Genomic DNA, 18,715 nt, shown 5'->3' on the forward strand with positions numbered 1-18,715 from the left:
ATTTCATTTTGACTTTGATTTTGTTTCCTTTTATGTAAATTTGTGCATGTATATATATATATATATATATATATATCTGTGCGGTGTCCTTGAGTGCCGAGAAAGGCACCTTTAAATAAAATGTATTATTATTATTATTATTAATATTGCACCAGAATTTTATTCCCAAACTGAAAACATAAAAAAATCCTGAAACATGCCAACGTCTAATTTGAAAACAAGAAAGAATGGGGCACTAACTCCTTCCATTTCAAACCAGTTAAGCAAAAGCGAAATATTCTTGAAAGCAAGTAAGAACAAAGATTTCACTGCTATAAACAGTCCATGGTAAAACATTTTGTTATGCAACAGCCACCCAAACCACTCATCCAGACTGCTGAAAGCATTTTAATTCACCAAATCAGATTAATTTGCTTGAATGTCATGAGTTTGAAATGTTGTGTTTGTTACTGTTCAGTGAGGGAACACTCAGTGCCAGTCAGGGTACAAGGCAGAGGAATGAAACCCCATGTAGTCGGCTTCACAGGGGTCATTCGTTTGGGCTGGAATTTGAGCAACACAAAAGCTGGACTGACCCCGACCAAACACCCACTCCGAAAGAACCGTCCAATGTCGTCTTCTGGTTGACTAGACTGCCCACGGCAACAGCCCTCTACAAAAAGAACCACAGTGTACACGCTGTAACTCATCCTATTCTTTCTTTGAGTCTTCCGTACTTTCTCTCTGACATTTTCTAAACTACCTGTCCTTCATCCATTGTCTGTCCTTTCTTTCCTCTCACTGTCCTCATTCGCCTCCCTGCACCCACCCCTGCTGAGGTTTCCCAAACTGGACCCCTGGCTCAGCCCTCTGCAATCACATGACACAGATTGAGAGAGTAGTAAAGTTCAAGCACCGCTCTCGTTGTGTGTTCATAAGACAGAGGCATCAGAGGGCTGCTGTGCTGTTACGCCTCTGAACAGCCACGCTCAGCAGACATCGCTGCACTTGTGTAACTTCTCACCAGACCTGACGCCACACTTCCATTCCCACGGGCAGGTAGGTGGTAGCTTGTGTAACTCCGATTGATGAATTGGTGTAATTTAACGTGTCACATGGAATTCATGGTTGTTATGGTGGTTAATGTGAAGTTTTTTTCTTTGGGAATTAGGTAACTTGTGACATTAAAGTCCCAGTTTACAGTTTTAGAAATGTTTCTAAGTGTAGGCTCGTTCTTACTGCTTTCATCTCACTGAACTTAAGATCTCAGCAAGTATCACCAATGATTATTTTATTATTACATAGTACAGAAGGGGCAAATATGACACAATAAATCAGTTTTATCACTGTACTTCAGAAATGTTGATGTCCATATTTAAAAATGCATTTGTACATGTTAGAAATTGCAGTATAACACTAGCAAAATAAAATGATCATCATAGGCACTATTAATCAATTAATTTACATTACATAAGAAAGGATGGATGCCTATAATGTAATTCAATAATAATAGTAATAATAATAAAGTTTATTTATAAAGCACTTATCAAAACAGTCGTTACAAAGTGCATTACATCATAAAAAACCCACATTAAAAAAAACAAAGCATGGGGGCATATAGAGCTAGCAAGACAATTTAAGAGGAACAGCTGAATAAAAGAGTAAAAGAGAAACTACTTAAAGCAACCACAACAATAAAACATTAAAAATTAGTAAAACAAATAAAAACAATGAGTGAATAAAAGAAAAACATTAATAAAAGTAGATTAAAAATAAATGTAGCATCGTGGATAAAACAATATTACAAGAAGGCCATTAAGAAGATCCTGATGCAGCTCTCCTGAGATCCTCAGGCAGGTCGTTCCAAAGTCGTGGAGCCTGCACAGCAAACGCTCGGTCAACCTTTGATTTTAACTTTGTGAAGGGAACTTTGAGGAGGTTCCTGCCTGCGGATCTGAGGCTGCGCCTGGACTGGTAGGGTGAAAGCAAATCATATATATTCAGGGGCTCAGGCCGTGAAGTGCTTTAAAAGTGATGAACCTTAAAACATCTGTTCTAAAAGCATTGGGCAGCCAGTGTAAGGTCATTACAACAGGAGTAGTGTGCTCTCTCGTATTGGTTTTTGTTAAAAGTATAATGTACACTGCTCTGTCGCTGTCAGCTGTAGATTCTTGTTCCTCCCACACTCTCAACCTTACTGTGGCAGATGTTTTTTAGTTGTTGTGAACAACCTTGAGAAAGTTACTGTTTTGACTGTCTGTGGAAATATCTCAACAGATTCATGGGAGGTTTATTTTCAGAGACTTTTTCAGATCTCTGCAGGCTCTTTGTAAAATACAATAAAAAGCCATTTAATGAAATTATAACATTATTTATGGAAATTAGAAAAGATCAAAATAAAGTTTTCTTTAAGAATTATGTAAGAATTCCCTCTTCAATCTATCCAAAACACTTTTCACTCTAACTCAGATTACAAACCTTACATTGAGTCACCCATAGGCAGAGTCAAGGTTCACAACAGCCCACCAGAGTCTTCATAGGGAATTGTGAATGTTAAACTAATTTAACTGATCACAGCCATTCAGTAAATTTTGAGATATTTCAATTTGGCCAATTTACTTTCCAAAATGATCTTGAATCTATGCTGCTGCATGGTCAAAAAACATAAACATTGTGAAGTGTGTGAACTGGTTAGCTGTGCAGACTGTTTGTTTGTTTGTAGGGATTTGTTAAGGAACGTAAAGCTGGGGCAAGTTATCTGGCTCTCTGGTGGTAAGATGTGGGTCCTCATCCTAGCTGAGCCTCTCACATTCCTGCTATCATGGACTTCCATAATGCAAGCCTGCTGTGATGGTAGGAGGAGGTTAAATGGGGGGGAATAAAGGGAGCTGGCCCTATTGTGGTGGTCTTGGTGTCACTGAGGTGCTAAAGGGGTTTATTGAAGGACTTTTGGAAACCTCTCAAACACCACTTGCTTTTGACTTAGGAGTTAAAAGCCTCATGTGTACAGCCACAGCTTTGTCAGGTTAAGAAGTACCTCAGCAGATTTAGGATATGTGTAGGTTTAAGCTTTAAGCTATGGGGAAAACAATTTGCAATACTGCTTATACAATACAAGACAGTGGACTTTACCTTTATAGTAACTGTGTCAAAAGTGAGTTTCTGCCTGTATTCAGTTGGTGCATTAGCTTAAACAAACATACTGTACATTGTGAGGCTTCCCTGTAAGCTGTTTTATATTTGGAAATCTAACTTGCAATAACCTGTGGGTGGCATGAAAGTTAAACTGGTCCTCCTAGTTGAGCAATTCTGTTCACACCTTAGATTATTGAGAAGTCAACCTGAAACAAACTGGTCTGTACAGGCGAACAGCTGATGCTGTGAGCAGCCAATGGAGGCTCAGCAGGTGAGAGGAAATAAACTGGTACAAAAAAGGGAGGAATGTCTATTTAGTGTTCTCAGTATCTAGTGTACAACTTCTTTTAGTGTGTAACCAACCTTTTCACAACAGAGCAGTCTGGTTGTGAAAAGGAGGGCAGGCTTCAAGGTCTTATGCTGATTGGGGGAGGGATAAGCAAAAGGAGGAGCTACTCTTTGAAAGACTACCCCCTCCACTCTCTTTCCTCCTATCACTAAGCCCCCGGCAGACTGTGAGCATATGGCTGTCTGATTTTGAAACCGGCCTCCAATAGGAGGACATTCACAGTGTCATGGTGGTGTGAAGCATGTGCGCCTGTGCAGTCCCTCCCATGTCAAGTGCAGCAGGGACACGGAAACGGAGTGTCAGCTTGTGGATAGTGTGTGGAGGAGAAAAGGGGGAGGGAGGGAAAGCAAACACACACATACTTGCGGCTGATGTAACAAAAAAAAACTGTGGTCACGATGGAGTGAGGGTTTTTTGAATGGAGAGAAGGAAGAGGAGATGAGTCTCTTCCTGGCTATGCTCTGAACAAGGTAAGGTTATGTTTTGTCACCTCTATAGTACTGTGGAAGAAGTACAGAAGTAGGCCTCAGGGTTATTGGACTTCCTGGTGATCCTAGAAACACAAGTCTCACATCTCCAGACTTTTGTTTGATCAGAGATGAAGGATGAATTTAAGAGGAACAGGAAGTGTGAACAGCTGGCCTCCGTAGCAACTGTATGGTTTCTTAATACTGTTACACGTGCCTGCTTCTTATTTTCTCAGAAACTGGAACAAGATACTTTTATTTCTAAACCATACAGAGGATCATTTTTATAAACACTATCTGTCTATTAGGGTCTTTTCAACTTTGCAGCGTGTGTTTGACTCTGATTGAAAGACAATAGAATCCTGATGTATGTGGGTATATGACATACACCACAATGAACCATGATACAATACTGTTATGTTTTGAAGTAGAGCTTCAAATGACAGTTGTTATGTGGTCTCATGACCTGGCTTCACAATCACTCTCCCCTTAATGTGTTTTGTGTTTATGTCACGACCACATGGTGCTTTTTATAGCAGTAGTGTGTCAGTAAGTGAAAGGTCAGATATCCCGTGCCAAATAGTACATGAGGGAGAGACTGTGAAGGTCAACTCCAGTCACATGTGTATGTGCTTTTATACACATTAAAACATATTAAATACAGCCCTGATTTCAGTATCTGTTAATTAAGTTGTTAGGAAGCATCATCTCTCTCATCTGTACCTGGTGCTTAGAGGCTATAGGGTAATATTGTTGCTATCATTCAGACTGAAATGTCTCAAAGACATCAATGTGTCTTACAGGATGAACTGTACAACTTTATTAACCTCTTGAAATCTAAACAAGGTTTATTTTTGTCTTAAAATTCATTTTGTTCAAAACTTTGGTTTAAAAATAAATAACTCTTGAAACTTACAATCACATTTCCATAAGTCTCAGCTTTGTGTTATTTAGCAAATGCTATCATGCTAGTCATAATATAGTGAAAATTTATAATACCCCATCCATCCATTGTCTTGACCGCTTATCCCATTAGGGGTCATGGGGGCCTGGAGCCTATCCCAGCTGGCTTCGGGCGGAAGCCAGGGTACACCCTGGACAGGTCGCCAACCTATCACAGGGCCTGTTGAGCCGCATTTTGTAATAACGGTGCATTTTGTAATAAACGTCCATAATGTAATAACTTTTTCATTTCATTTTGTAATAAGCCGCATTTTGTAATAAACTGCCGCATTTTGTAATAAACTGCCCCAACGCATTTTGTAATAAATTTTGCCGCATTATGTAATAAGTTATTACATTTTGAGAAGATTATTACAAAATGCGGCTTTATTACAAAATGAAATAAAAAGGTTTTTACATTTTGGACGTTTATTACAAAATGCACCGTTATTACAAAATGCGGCTCAACAGGGCCATCAAATTCAAATGTGGTTTTGTTAGCACCTGGGGAGTCTCGAGACACAAACGGGGGGTCGTGAGATGTCTTCCAGAATGTTTCTTTTTGAATGATCTAAAAGTAGTACATTTTACCCATTATAGTAAAAAAATATGGCCAAAAATAGTTGCTAAACTTGAAATAAAAACCTTGAAAATAGAAAATGTAAAGAGTTTTCTGCCTCTCTTTTTATCAGATGACTCCTAAGTTTAGGGTTAGTGAACAGCTAATTATCTAAAGCATCAGTAGCAGCAGGTTAATTCATAACAGCACAGGAAACACAGACACATGCTCATATAGGTAGGGTCATTTTGTGCCGACCAGCTAAATGAAGACACATTAAATCACTGTGAGGGACAGGGGGGGTTGTGAGTCTTTGGCATCTATACTTTGGGGGTCGCGGGCTGAAAAGTTTGGGAACTCCTGATCTAAACTATCTAAAATGCCAAGTTTTTTGCTGAAATTTGAAGCTAGAAAAACTATGGCTTTGTGTCCTGCACGTAGAAACTAATATCTAAACTATTGCTATGCTAAACCACAAGATTATTTTCAGTTAGATAAACCGTCTGTTAATAAAGTGCTGTTGAACTATACTTCAATATCACTTTGAGGGACGGGGGGGGGGGCTCGGAGTCTTTGGCACCAATTTGCAGGATGAAAAGTTTGGGAACCCCTGTATTAGCATGTTAATGCGTTGATTTTAGCATTTAGCTCAAAGGACACCAGCCTTAAATGCAGACCCAAAGAGTGCATCACTACTTCAAAATTGAATATTAGCACTTAACTTTGGTTTATGTCCCAAAAACCAAACATGCAAATATTGGTGAGTTTAATGCGTGTATATATTGTTACTAAAAGCATTTAGCTCAAATGGCACTATCCTTAAGTGCAGCCTTGCAGAGCTAATGGATCATTACTTCTAAAGCAAAAGGTTCAGTGTCAAAATGGGGATATGATTTGATATATTATTCCATGCTGAAAAGCAAACTTTAGTAAGCTGACATACTGAACCTAAAAAAAGGAACATAGCAGGCTTAATTATTACTGTAAGTCCAGGGTAGATGCAAGAGATTTACAGTTACCCAACAGCTATCACACGTAGCTCAAATAACTGCTGCGCCTGTGCTGCACCAGAGCCTCACAGAGTTGCTGACATTGCAGTAGAGCCTGAGTCCTTTTGCACCCACACATCACAGCAATCCCATACAACTCCAAAATGTAAGGCAGGTAAATATATTTTTTGATTGAAACTAACAAGAAAACAGTTCCTTTTTGAAAGTAAAATGTAAGCTGTATTTTTTAAAAGTATTTTGGTAAAGATTCTCAAAGTTGTCCACTCTTCTCTTGTCTTCATTTCAGATTGAGTGAACATTTCCTGCATTACCTCATTCCATCATAATCTCTCCACCATGTCGCTGCTGACTCATGTGCTGGCCTGCCTGTTCGGTATGGGCTCCTGGGTGGCCATCAACGGGATGTGGGTGGAGCTGCCCCTGGTTGTACCGGCGATCCCGGAGGGCTGGTATCTTCCATCCTACCTCACAGTCCTCATCCAGATGGCCAACGTCGGCCCACTCTTCATCACTCTAATGCACCGCTTTCGCCCAGGGGCACTAGATGAGCGGCCGGTGATCTACTTCATTGTTGGGTTGGGGATCATTGCAACATTCCTGCTTGCCTTCTTCTGGATGCACACAGTGACAATCGGGGGCTCGTTGCACAGCGTGCCCCTGCTGGTGTTAAGCTTCCTGCTCTCTGTGGTGGACTGCACCTCCTCGGTTACCTTTCTGCCTTTCATGATGAGGCTTCGTCCACAGTACCTCACCACTTACTTTGTAGGCGAAGGCCTCAGCGGTCTGGTGCCTGCACTGGTGGCTCTGATTCAAGGTGTTGGTGTAGTCCACTGTCAGAATGCCACTTTGACAGATGCTGTCAACAAAACAGTTGGAAACACAACAATGGCTGGTAGTGGAGTGCTACAAGCCATCTATCAGCCAGCTAAATTCTCTGCACAGGTCTTCTTCGTGTTTCTCAGTGCTATGATGGTTGTGTGCTTGGTGGCCTTCATCCTGTTGAACCATCACCCAGCTGTGGCACGGGAGAGGATGAACGACCTGTACTTCAGTGGTGATCTGGCTCCTGGGAAAAGGGAACAGGGTCTGTCTTTGCACGCCCAGACGCCAGAGCAGAAGCCCATGCTCAACCCCCTGGAAGCTGTGAGGAGGGAACCAAGGAGCTCTTTCGGGATGGGGACGTACAGCAGTCTTGAGGTGTTGTTCATCTTTGTCATTCTGGCCTGGGTCAATGCTCTGACCAATGCGATCCTGCCCTCAGTCCAGTCGTACTCCTGTCTGCCTTATGGGAACAAGGCCTACCATCTGGCTGCCACCATGGCAGCTGTTGCCAACCCAGTGGCCTGCTTCATCGCCATGTTTGTACCAATCAGGTAAAAATGACAACCTGGAATCCTTTCTTTCTATTAAAAATGTATGAGTGATGAACTCATTCAAACTGTAGCAGGAGTGTTTTTGGTAGCAAAGCTGGCATATGTGAAAAGAGATGCTAAGCCAAATAACATGATTGATTTTTCTTTTCAGATCTCTCTTCTTCATGGGATTCTTGACCATGTTTGGGACTGGATTTGGAGCCTACATCATGGCCATGGCTGCTCTCAGTCCCTGCCCTCTGCTGGTCCACAGTACCTCTGGAACTTTAGTCATAGTAAGACTCTTTGTTCTTATGAACTGGGACACAGATATTAGACCAGTTAGGTGCAGTTTATGCCACACAGACTGTTTTGACTTGCAAATGGGGCTCATGCTCACTGTTGGGAAAGGCACCACTTACTTGTGGCATATGTCAATTTCTATTATAATATGAAAAAAAAACCTGTCTTACCCGATTTAAGACGATACTATCAAAACCCCATTAACTGTGCAAAGATAAGGAAAACACACCTTCATCGCCTCCAGTAAACAAAGCCAAAATACCACCACAATGGGCGTCAATATATCGTGTTGGCAGCGTATTTTGGTGCCAATACAAGTGCCGACATGTGCAGTGTGCAGCAGAACAGATTCTTGTGTTGATTTGAAGCAGAGACTCACAATTATGGAAAGTTTAGTGACTCTTGTGTAGGTTTTTGTTACATTTACTCACACTGTTCCTCTCCTACTCAGCTAATCCAGTACAGGTGCCTGCATTTGTCGACAGAGCTGCCAATCATGGCATCACATCCCCAATTTTTAGCATCAATTAACTAATTAAAACTAAACTTCTCAAATATATGAACTCACATTTACCAGCATGATAAGAACTAATATACCAAATGTACCCCTGGAATAAATCATAGATAGATAGATAGATAGATAGATAGATAGATAGACAGACAGACAGACAGACAGACAGACAGACAGACAGACAGACAGACAGACAGACAGACAGACAGATAGATAGATAGATAGATAGATAGATAGATAGATAGATAGATAGACAAACAGACAGACAGACAGACAGACAGATAGATAGATAGATAGATAGATAGATAGATAGATAGACAGACAAACAGACAGACGGACAGACAGACAGACAGACAGACAGACAGACAGACAGACAGATAGATAGATAGATAGACAAACAGACAGACAGACAGACAGACAGATAGACAGACAGACAGACAGACAGACAGACAGACAGACAGACAGACAGACAGACAGACAGACAGACAGACAGACAGACAGACAGATAGATAGATAGATAGATAGATAGATAGATAGATAGATAAACAGACAGACAGACAGACAGACAGACAGACAGATAGATAGATAGATAGATAGATAGATAGATAGATAGATAGATAGATAGACAGACAAACAGACAGACAGACAGACAGACAGACAGACAGACAGACAGACAGACAGACCTTTGTTGTCCATAGCAAGGAAAATTTGTACAAGAATGCATACATATAAAACATAACTACTTAACCTCCACCCGACCTCACAACCATTAGTGCACATCAACCCACACATCTCACATTAACCCTACGGGAATCATGTTAAAGAAAAATGTATTCCACCACTTTAATGTCCCCTATCTGTTTTAATGGAGGAAGCATGCCTAATGACCTATAATGCAGCCACCAGGGGGAGCCCTAAAGGTTTTGGCTTCCTTTCTGGGGAACTGTTGTGCTGCAAAGTTTTAATATACAGGCTTTGGTCAAGCCATTGAAAACGGCTGATCTGTAAAGTTGTGCACACTGAAAATAACAGCAACATTTCTCCACACTCCAAAACGTCTTTGAAAATATCACAACACATTTTTAAGTTAAGTTTTTATCACATTTGGAGCAATATTTGTAACCTTTTTCACATTTATTTTTCTCGCCACAAATATATTTAAGATGATAACACCGCTAAATATAAATATTAAATAAAAATAAATATATTAAATATGAATATAAATGTTAAATGTTGCTCTGCAATCCTAAATATTTAGTTAATATGCAAATTCACACTGCCACTTAGCGGACATACAAAATAAAAGCTTCTTAAAGCGATACAGACTTAGCAATAGCAACAGCTTGTCCGTGACATAGACTGGGTCAGTTCTGTCTCTGAGTGTTGTGAAATCTCTTTGTGGCCTCCAAAACTGCCTATCCAGCATTTTTAAGACGGGCAGTCTGGCTATAACCCATAGGAGTCAGTACTGACAGACTATGATTGGGATATACTCAAGAAACCTGGTTCAGATCCCACCGACCTCAATAATTTCCGTCCCATTTCAAATCTTCCATTCATCTCCAAAATTCTTGAAAAAACAGTTGCTGCTCAACTCCATACCCATCTACTCTGCAATAATTTATATGAACAATTCCAGTCTGGTTTCCGTCCCCTCCACAGCACTGAAACAGCACTTATCAAAATCACCAATGACCTCCTCCTTGCTGCTGACTCCGGTTCACTTTTCCATTCTCCTCCTGCTTGATCTGAGTGCGGCCTTCGACACTATTTCACACACCATTCTGCTGAACCGACTCTCCTCCATAGGTATCACTAATACACCCCTCAACTGGTTTCATTCATACCTTTCAGGCCGTACTCAGTTCATTCAACTTAAATCATTCACCTCCCATCCAGTCCCCGTCACTACAGGTGTGCCCCAGGGCTCTGTCCTGGGGCCCCTGCTGTTCATCATCTACCTCCTCCTCCTTGGTCACATCTTCTGTAAACATCATATTCACTTCCACTGCTACGCGGATGACACCCAGCTCTACCTCTCCACTAAACCTGACTCCTCACTTCCACCTTCTTCCCTCACTGATTGTCTCCTTGAAATACAATCTTGGTTCACCTCAAACTTCCTCAAATTAAACAGCAATAAAACTGAACTTCTTCTAATTGGCACAAAATCTACATTAAACAAACTCCATCACTTCTCTTCTTCTTCCCATCCACAACTCGCCCCTCTTCCCTTCCCCTCAGGTAAAGAGTCTGGGTGTCGTCCTCGACAGCACCCTCTCCTTCACCTCCCATATCAACCACGTCACCCGCTCCGCCTACTTTCACCTCCGCAATATTAACTGTCTCCACCTTCACTCACTCCCCACTCCACTGCCGTTCTTGTTCACAGCCTCGTCACATCCCGTTTGGACTATTGCAACTCCCTTCTGTTTGGTCTCCCCCACAAAACCCTCCATAAACTACAACTGATTCAAAACTCAGCCGCCCGTATCATCACACGCACCGCCTCCATCCACCACATCACACCCATCCTACAACAGCTCCACTGGCTCCCCATCACACACCGGATCAACTACAAAATACTTCTCCTCACCTTCAAATCCATACACAACCTCGCCCCTCCATATCTCTCTGACCTCCTCCATACTGCCAAACCCGTCCGCACCCTCAGATCTTCCTCCTCTATCCACCTCACTGTCCCCCCTGCTCGCCTTGTTACCATGGGGAGCAGAGCCTTCAGCCGCTCTGCTCCCCAGCTCTGGAACTCTCTCCCACCTGACCTCAGTAACACTGACTCACTCCCACATTTTAAATCCAAACTCAAAACTCATCTGTTTAAACTGGCTTACTCCATCTGACCACAACTCCTCTGTCCATTCACTTAAAACTGTTTAAACTGTATTTTATTTTCTGTTTGTTATTTAAACTCTGTTTGTTTTTAATGTTGTAAGGTGACCTTGAGTGCCAAGAAAGGTGCCTATAAATAAAATGCATTATTATTATTATTATTATTATTATATCTGTACCGCTTTATGAAGCTTTTATTTTGGTACTTCCGCAAGGCAGCAGTGTGAATTTGTATTCGGCGCCGTTAGTACCAAAATAAAAGCTTCATAAAGCGATACCGATATCCTATAGTCGGTCAGTTCTGACTACATTTTTATGACGTTTTTGGGGCTAAATGTGGAGAATTGTAGATATTATTTTCAGTGTGCAAAACTTTACAAACGGCGCCCCATAGAGGTCAAACTGGGTCGCCATGCAGTATTTTTAGAGGTGTCTGTACAACAAAGATTTGGTTTGAAATCCCTGTTTACACTGTCTTCTATTCCCCTCTTTTGTGTTGCAGGTGCTGGCCTGGATCATGTTTGTCCTGTCCCTGTCATATGTAAAGGTCATCATTGGGGTGATCCTTAGGGATGAGGGCCACAGCGCCCTCGTGTGGTGTGGAGCAGTAGTGCAGTTGGGCTCCATGGTTGGGGCTTTGTCTATGTTCCCACTGGTCAGTGTCTATGGACTTTTTAAGTCAGGTGATGCTTGCAACACTAAGTGTCCAATGTAGTAAATATATGTGTAAGTTATAGACTGTATAAACACTGTTGTACAAAACTGAAACATAACTTGAGCTTATTTTAGTAGCACTGAACTTATTGCAGTCATGAGATTTACAGATGTTCTTATTCTACAGCTGAGAGGTAAGAGCTGTTACAATCCACAGACCCTGATGTGTTGATCATAAGAACTCTTATGAGAGTCAGATGGCAGAGTTGTGACTAATGTAGTGTATTTATTTACTCATGGAGTAAGGTTTCAAGTGAGAGCTAAATTATGATCGTGTCAGACTATACATGACCGTTTTTTTGCTGGGTATAAGACACTTCCTTCTCAATTCTGAGGTTAAAGCCAATTTACTTGAACTGTTAACACAATGTGAAAGTATTACTGATGGATGTTGCTTTTATAAGAACCTATGGTACTTTTGGCTTTAAAAAAATGCCTTAAATTGAGACACTGAAAGAGCTGTGCTTTTTTCAAGTACATGATTGTATTGTTTGCTTTGTATTTGTTTATTTAGTGAAGAAACTGTTAAAAAATACCAAATAAAAATGTGTTCAAAGCTTCCAAAATGAGTGCCTTACAGAGCAAATCACCTTACATGCTAATCACTCAATCAATCTTTATTCATATATCACCAAATCACAACAAACATTATCTCAAGATGCTTCACAGCAGAGCAAGTCTAGACCGTACTCTATGTTCTATTATTAACAAAGACCCAACATCAAGACAGGATCAGATCCAGTCCCATCTTACAGACAGGACTCAGTCTGATCTCATCTTAATCCACCATGAGCAGAGCACTTTGCAGCATTTAGCAAGTTACAGTGGCAAGGACAAACTTCCTTTAACAGACAGAAACCTCCAGCAGGACCAGACTCATGTTAGACACACATCTGCTGAGACCATAAACACACACACACATATATATATAAAGAGAGTCAGATACAATGAAATGATGGGAAAGAAATACAAGGAATTGCATGAATCATCATACCTCTGTCCAGACTGTCTAGGTCATACCTTTTGCCTCTATGCAATTCATAGACAACCATCAATGTATCAATTACGGTTTTCAGGTTGTAGTAGTATTAGTAAATAGACATGGATGCTTTCTAGTCTTTCTGACCACTAAAAGCGCTTTTACACCACTCACATTCACCCATTCACGCCACATTCACTCACTGATGGTAGAGACTGCTCTATATAGGGACCATCAGTATTAGCACATTATGCACTCACACTACGCTGAAACAACAGAGGGAGCAATTTGGGGTTCAGTGTCTTGCTCAAGGACACTTCAGCATGTGACTGCTGGAGCTGGGATCGAACCGCCAATCTTCTGATTGATAGACGACCAACTCTACCCACTGAGCCACAGACGCCCCACACATGAAAAAAAGGGTAGCTTAAAACAATTTCTTAAAACTTCTTAAAACTAGTGAAATGATCTGCCCATGCAGCAAGTTAATTTAACTTGAATCTTAAATGAGATTGTCAAATCTAGAAATAAGCAGGCTCTGAAAAGTATTTAAAAAAGAGTTAAAATAAGTAGAATATGATGATTTTTAGCTCAAACTACTTGAAAACAAACTTCCTACAGCACAGTTAGAAGTGAAATATATTGAATATAAGCAAAGACAATCTCATTCATTTATTTGTATACTTAATTTGAGTAAATGAAGGCATGGGGACAAAAACAACAACACCAATTTAAGTAAAAATGACTCACTGTTAGAAAACTACGATTACACTGTTTCTTGATATAAGCTGACTCATCTTAAAATAAATCCTAATCCATCTTAAACTAAAATCTTTGAACCAGGTCTTATTCTTAGAATATACCTCTGAAATGTTTCTACAGAAACCACAACAGCAAGCTGGATTACTGGCAACATTTAATACAAGTCAGGATTAACAACATATAACATCAAGAACACTATTGATGTTATATTATCCTAATGTATCTTATTTTAACATTCACTCAATTTAAGATTCCCAGACTAATGAGACAAAAAAAGACATGTTCATAATCAATTTAAGATTTAACCATACATACGAATATTAAAAACAAGTAAATAACTTTAAAAACAAGGTCATTCATCTAACATGTCTCAATCTAAGAATTAAAAACTTGGCAAGTGCCAAATTATTTGCAGTGTATATGTGCCTCATGGTGATATTTGGTAAAACAAACTGACAATCAAAGAGATTCAAGAATAATGACCTGGGTACATGAGCATTTTTTTTTTTACTTGTAGTTAACCCTGTTAAGCCTGAACCATTAAATAATTGCCAGAAAATTCTAATTATTTGAAAATGGAGTGTTTATTGGACCTTCTGGCAAATAAACAAAAAAGAAATGAAATAGCAGTTTTCATATATGAGTTTTAATTTCTATCATATTTGATAAATCAGGCATTTTGGTGCAATTTAAACAAACTAAAACATATAAAAACTAACTTTTTCCCAAAGTAATTTAAAAAATTTAAAAAATAGAAGTAATTTTTTTCCGTATTGCACGACAAAGTCATACTTATTTTGTATCCACTACACAGCAAAAAAAAAACTAATTTATTGTATGTTTCTTCTCTGAATTGTTCAATTTTTGTTTAAATCAATGAGAAAAAGATAATTATTTACCAGGGAGCCATGTCAGCATTCAACCAGTCATCAATCATCATTATACAGCAGTTTGCATAATATATAAAAATACAATTTATGTCATAAATATCTCAGTTTCTCCTCTAAATGTACCTGATTATGTCATTTAAACATGTTCTTAAATAACACAAAGACTATATGTTGCTTGTGATGATGGAGAGGTCTCAAAAACTGATGTATCAAATATGATACGCTTGGCGTTAAAGGGTTAAAGAGAGTAGATATTGAATTTTAGTGGTTGCTATCTGCAATAATTATTTTTTAATTGATCCATCAATACGGACATTAAATCTACTTACTCTTGGAAAATCAATCACATTTTAAAATAAGAAGGACACATTAATAAGCTTTACCTTTAACATGAATCTATCTGTTGACACTGCATGGTACCAAGGTGCCAAATGGGTTTATATGGTAGTGTAAAACTGTTCATGCAAATATTAGGGAGACATTTATTTGTAAGTGATTCTTCCTTTCATGTTAAGTATTTTTACTTATCTAAACCAGGGGTTCCCAAAGTGTGGGTCGGGACCCCCTGTGGGGTCGCAAGACACAAATGTGCGGTCGTGAGATGTCTTCCAGACTTTTTCTTTTTTTTAACTTATCTAAAAATAGTACCCATGGACGTCTCTGTGACGTCACCTGTTTTTATTTTGGAGAGCTGTTATGAAGTCCAACAATGCCTGACAACATGCTGTGCTAACTTAAGCTAACCTTCATTCATCCTAGACACAGGACACAGACAAAGAGGTGGAGCAAAGGCAGGTTTACCCATTATAGTAAAAATATGGACAAAAATAGTAGCTGACCTTGAAATAAAACCTTGAAAATCGAAAATGTAATGAGTTTTCTGCCTTTCTTTGTTTCCAGATGACTCCTAAGTTTAAGGTTAGTGAACAGTTAATTATCTAAAGCATCAGTAGCAGCAGGTTAATTCATAACAGCACAGGAAACACAGACACATGCTCATATAGGTAGAGTCATTTTCTGCAGACCAGCTAAATGAAGACACATTAAATCACTTTGAGGGACAGTGGGGGTTGCGAGTCTTAGGCACCTATATTCTGGGGGTCGCAGGCTGATATATTTGGGAACCCCTGATCTAAACTATCTAAAATGCCAAGTTTTCTGCTGAAATTTGAAGCTAGAAAAACTATGGCTTTGTGTCCTGCACGTATCAACTAATCTCTAAACTATTGCTATGCTAAGCCACCAGATTATTTTCAGTTTTGCACACTTCAGTTTGATAAACCGTCTGTAAATAGAGTGCTGTTTGAATTATACTTCAATATTCTTGCACTGCATGTCTCCAAAAGTAACACTAGAGGTCGCTGTATGACCAAAGGTTCCCCAACAGGACCTGAGTCTGCCTGCACATCAACGCTTTGAGATGCAAGTACTTCTGTGATTTGCAGGTCGAGCCACATGAACAACTTGAGTTAGAAAAGATGGAGTCCTCAGTGAAAATGAATCTAGATTATGATTTTATACATACACAAATGTATACTCAGTTCAGATTATGTTACTACATAAACAGAAACTTCAAATCTGTTGTGCAGCCTTTAAGAAACACAAGTGGTGTCTGTGAGGGGTTTGCTCGGGTCATCAGAATCTTCTCTGCATCATATCCTCCTCACACTAAAACAGAGGGGGTGTCATGTCAGAGTATTTATGTGTGTGTGTGTGTGTGTGTGTGTGTGTGTGTGTGTGTGTGTGTGTGTGTGTGTGTGTGTGTGTGTGTGTGTGTGTGTGTGTGTGTGTGTGTGTGTGTGTGTCTTATCTGAGTCTGGAGGGACAAATTAGAATGAGGAACTCATGGCCAGTCAGCATCTGATTCAGATCCCAGTGGTTCCTCAAAGAACATCTGGGTTGATCATCTCCTGATGTCTCATACTTCGCCTATTCTCCTTATCGCTTCTCGTACTTTCTATGACTTATGGTGTGCTGAGTTTAAAAGCTGCAGACCTGTTGTGGAGGATTTATCTAAGATGGGAAAACAGTCAAGATAAGGAAGATTTTTTGAATGCTTTTCTGAATTTTTCTAACGTTCGAAAAGGAGAGTGTTTTCTCTTTAACATTACAAAACGTGGCACTAAGATTCAGACAGTGTGTCCCTTTGAATGTGGGTGGCATGATGACACAAGTCACATAATGAGAGAGAAGAAGAGACAGGAGTTTTCCTTATCTTCCTGCCTGCCCCTCTCTTTTTCTCCCTCTGTCCAACTATTTTGATATCTCCTTCTCCCCAGGCTCCTTGTCTTCCTCGATTCATGCATATGGCAGACTTTGGGACCGTAATTTCAATTTAAAACACATGAGGGGAAATCCTAGCCCGCGCTGCTCTTTAATGGGCCGTCATGGGATTGGAGTATGCAGAGAATGATTGAATTTTGTGAGAAGGCCAGGAACGATCAAGTCTCGCCTTCCGTTATGCAATCGACCATTCCCCTCTCACAACGCGACGTCTGGTAAAACCTTGAGGAGCAGGAGGGGGGGGGGGGGGGGGGGGGGGGGGGGGTGCTCCGGCCTGGAAACCTCAACGTCTAGAGTCTAGACCAAACGAGAGAAAAATATTTTTTCTTCTAAATGACTCACGGCTATATAAAGAGAGAAACGCAGCTATCATATAAAAGCTGAGGCATGTGAGAAGCGATCCGCCACATCAAACGTAGATATGGTGAATTGGTTTGCTTTTAATGGTTGTAAATGAGTCTTTTTACATTGTAATGCATGACATCCTATATTTCCTCACAGACGGAGACATATGGATCTCATACAAAGCCTGCCATACTGTTTTATTTACAGGAATGTGTCATGTCTGTTTTTTCCCTTGAGTATCTCCACCTGCTTGGCCCACTTTGACGATGCCAAGATCAAAACTTTTACAATCTGCTTACTCCAGTGCCCTGAAATTACCACTTTCTGAAAACTTTTTTGCACCCGCTGTGTTGGATTACACCGCCGTGATATATATCGTTTCAATGAAGCAACAGAGACTACCTTTCCCGTTATGTCCATTATATTCAAATGGCCCGGGCCCTTTTGTTTTTTCTTCTTCACAACAAGACATAAAGTAATCAAAAGTTAAAAGCAAACACTCAAGGAGGCACTTAGCAAAAAAGAAAAGCTTTTATGATAAAACATTCATATACAGTGCAGGAGACAGGTAATCTTTGAGGATGATAGGGTTGTCTTGTGGTCAGTTTCAGTATAGTATGGCTTGGGGAGCTTTGTAGATGAACGCTCCTAATAACATCCCCGCCCACCCATCATCCGGCGGACCGTCCAGGCAAAACAACCGATACCTGAGTGTATTTCTTCAGTGGTGTGAAGTAGGCCTTAAAGAGCTGTTGGAGGCTGCAGTAAAGTAGGGTTCATTACCTTGACAGACTGATGACAGCTCAGACGGGCTGAGATGTGCACACACTCGCACATAAATACTGAATTAAAAGCTAAATAATTTGCTATCATCGCACCTTGCTCCATGCATAAACAGGAGGATCTTTTCTTTGAAAACCGCAGAGCTACAGTCAGAGAAGAGAATAAAGCCCATCAGTGTGTTCTGGAGCTCTCAAATGCAACATCACTTTCTCTCCTCCTTTTTTTTTTTCTTCACTTGAAAGTCATCTGCTGAAGGCATCCAAATCAATATGTGATAAAGATGATGTGGAGGCCGATAATCCTGAACTCGACAAAGTTTGGTGGGAAAAGGTTTTGAGAGAATTGACAACATTTTGGAAAGTGGATCAGTTCCTGAGAGAAAGATGAGAATGACATTCATCTGATAGAAGCAGAGCTATGGCTAGCATTTAGCTTAGCAGACAAACTGAATTCAGGGAAAAAAATATAAAACTATTTAAAGGCAAAAAGGGAAGTATGATGT

General features: G+C 40.1%; 1 protein-coding gene across 2 annotated transcripts; it reads left to right on the forward strand.

Moving 5' to 3' along the window:
• Positions 1-889: 889 nt before the first annotated feature.
• On the forward strand, positions 890-12,225 carry zgc:91890 (solute carrier family 52, riboflavin transporter, member 3-B). Of its 2 annotated transcripts, none has more exons than XM_034696870.1 (4): positions 890-1,038; positions 6,728-7,814; positions 7,966-8,089; positions 11,960-12,225. In XM_034696870.1, the coding sequence occupies exons 2-4, from the start codon at positions 6,778-6,780 to the stop codon at positions 12,170-12,172; spliced, it is 1,374 nt and encodes a 457-aa protein (XP_034552761.1). In that variant the 5' UTR covers positions 890-1,038; positions 6,728-6,777; the 3' UTR covers positions 12,173-12,225. The 2 variants fall into 2 exon arrangements, with proteins under 2 accessions (XP_034552761.1, XP_034552762.1); XM_034696871.1 differs by lacking the exon at positions 890-1,038 and adding an exon at positions 3,646-3,933.
• The last annotated feature ends 6,490 nt before the right edge of the window (positions 12,226-18,715 follow it).

The sequence above is a fragment of the Notolabrus celidotus genome, chromosome 12 (assembly GCF_009762535.1).
Source record: "Notolabrus celidotus isolate fNotCel1 chromosome 12, fNotCel1.pri, whole genome shotgun sequence".
In the NCBI taxonomy this organism is placed as follows: domain Eukaryota; kingdom Metazoa; phylum Chordata; class Actinopteri; order Labriformes; family Labridae; genus Notolabrus; species Notolabrus celidotus.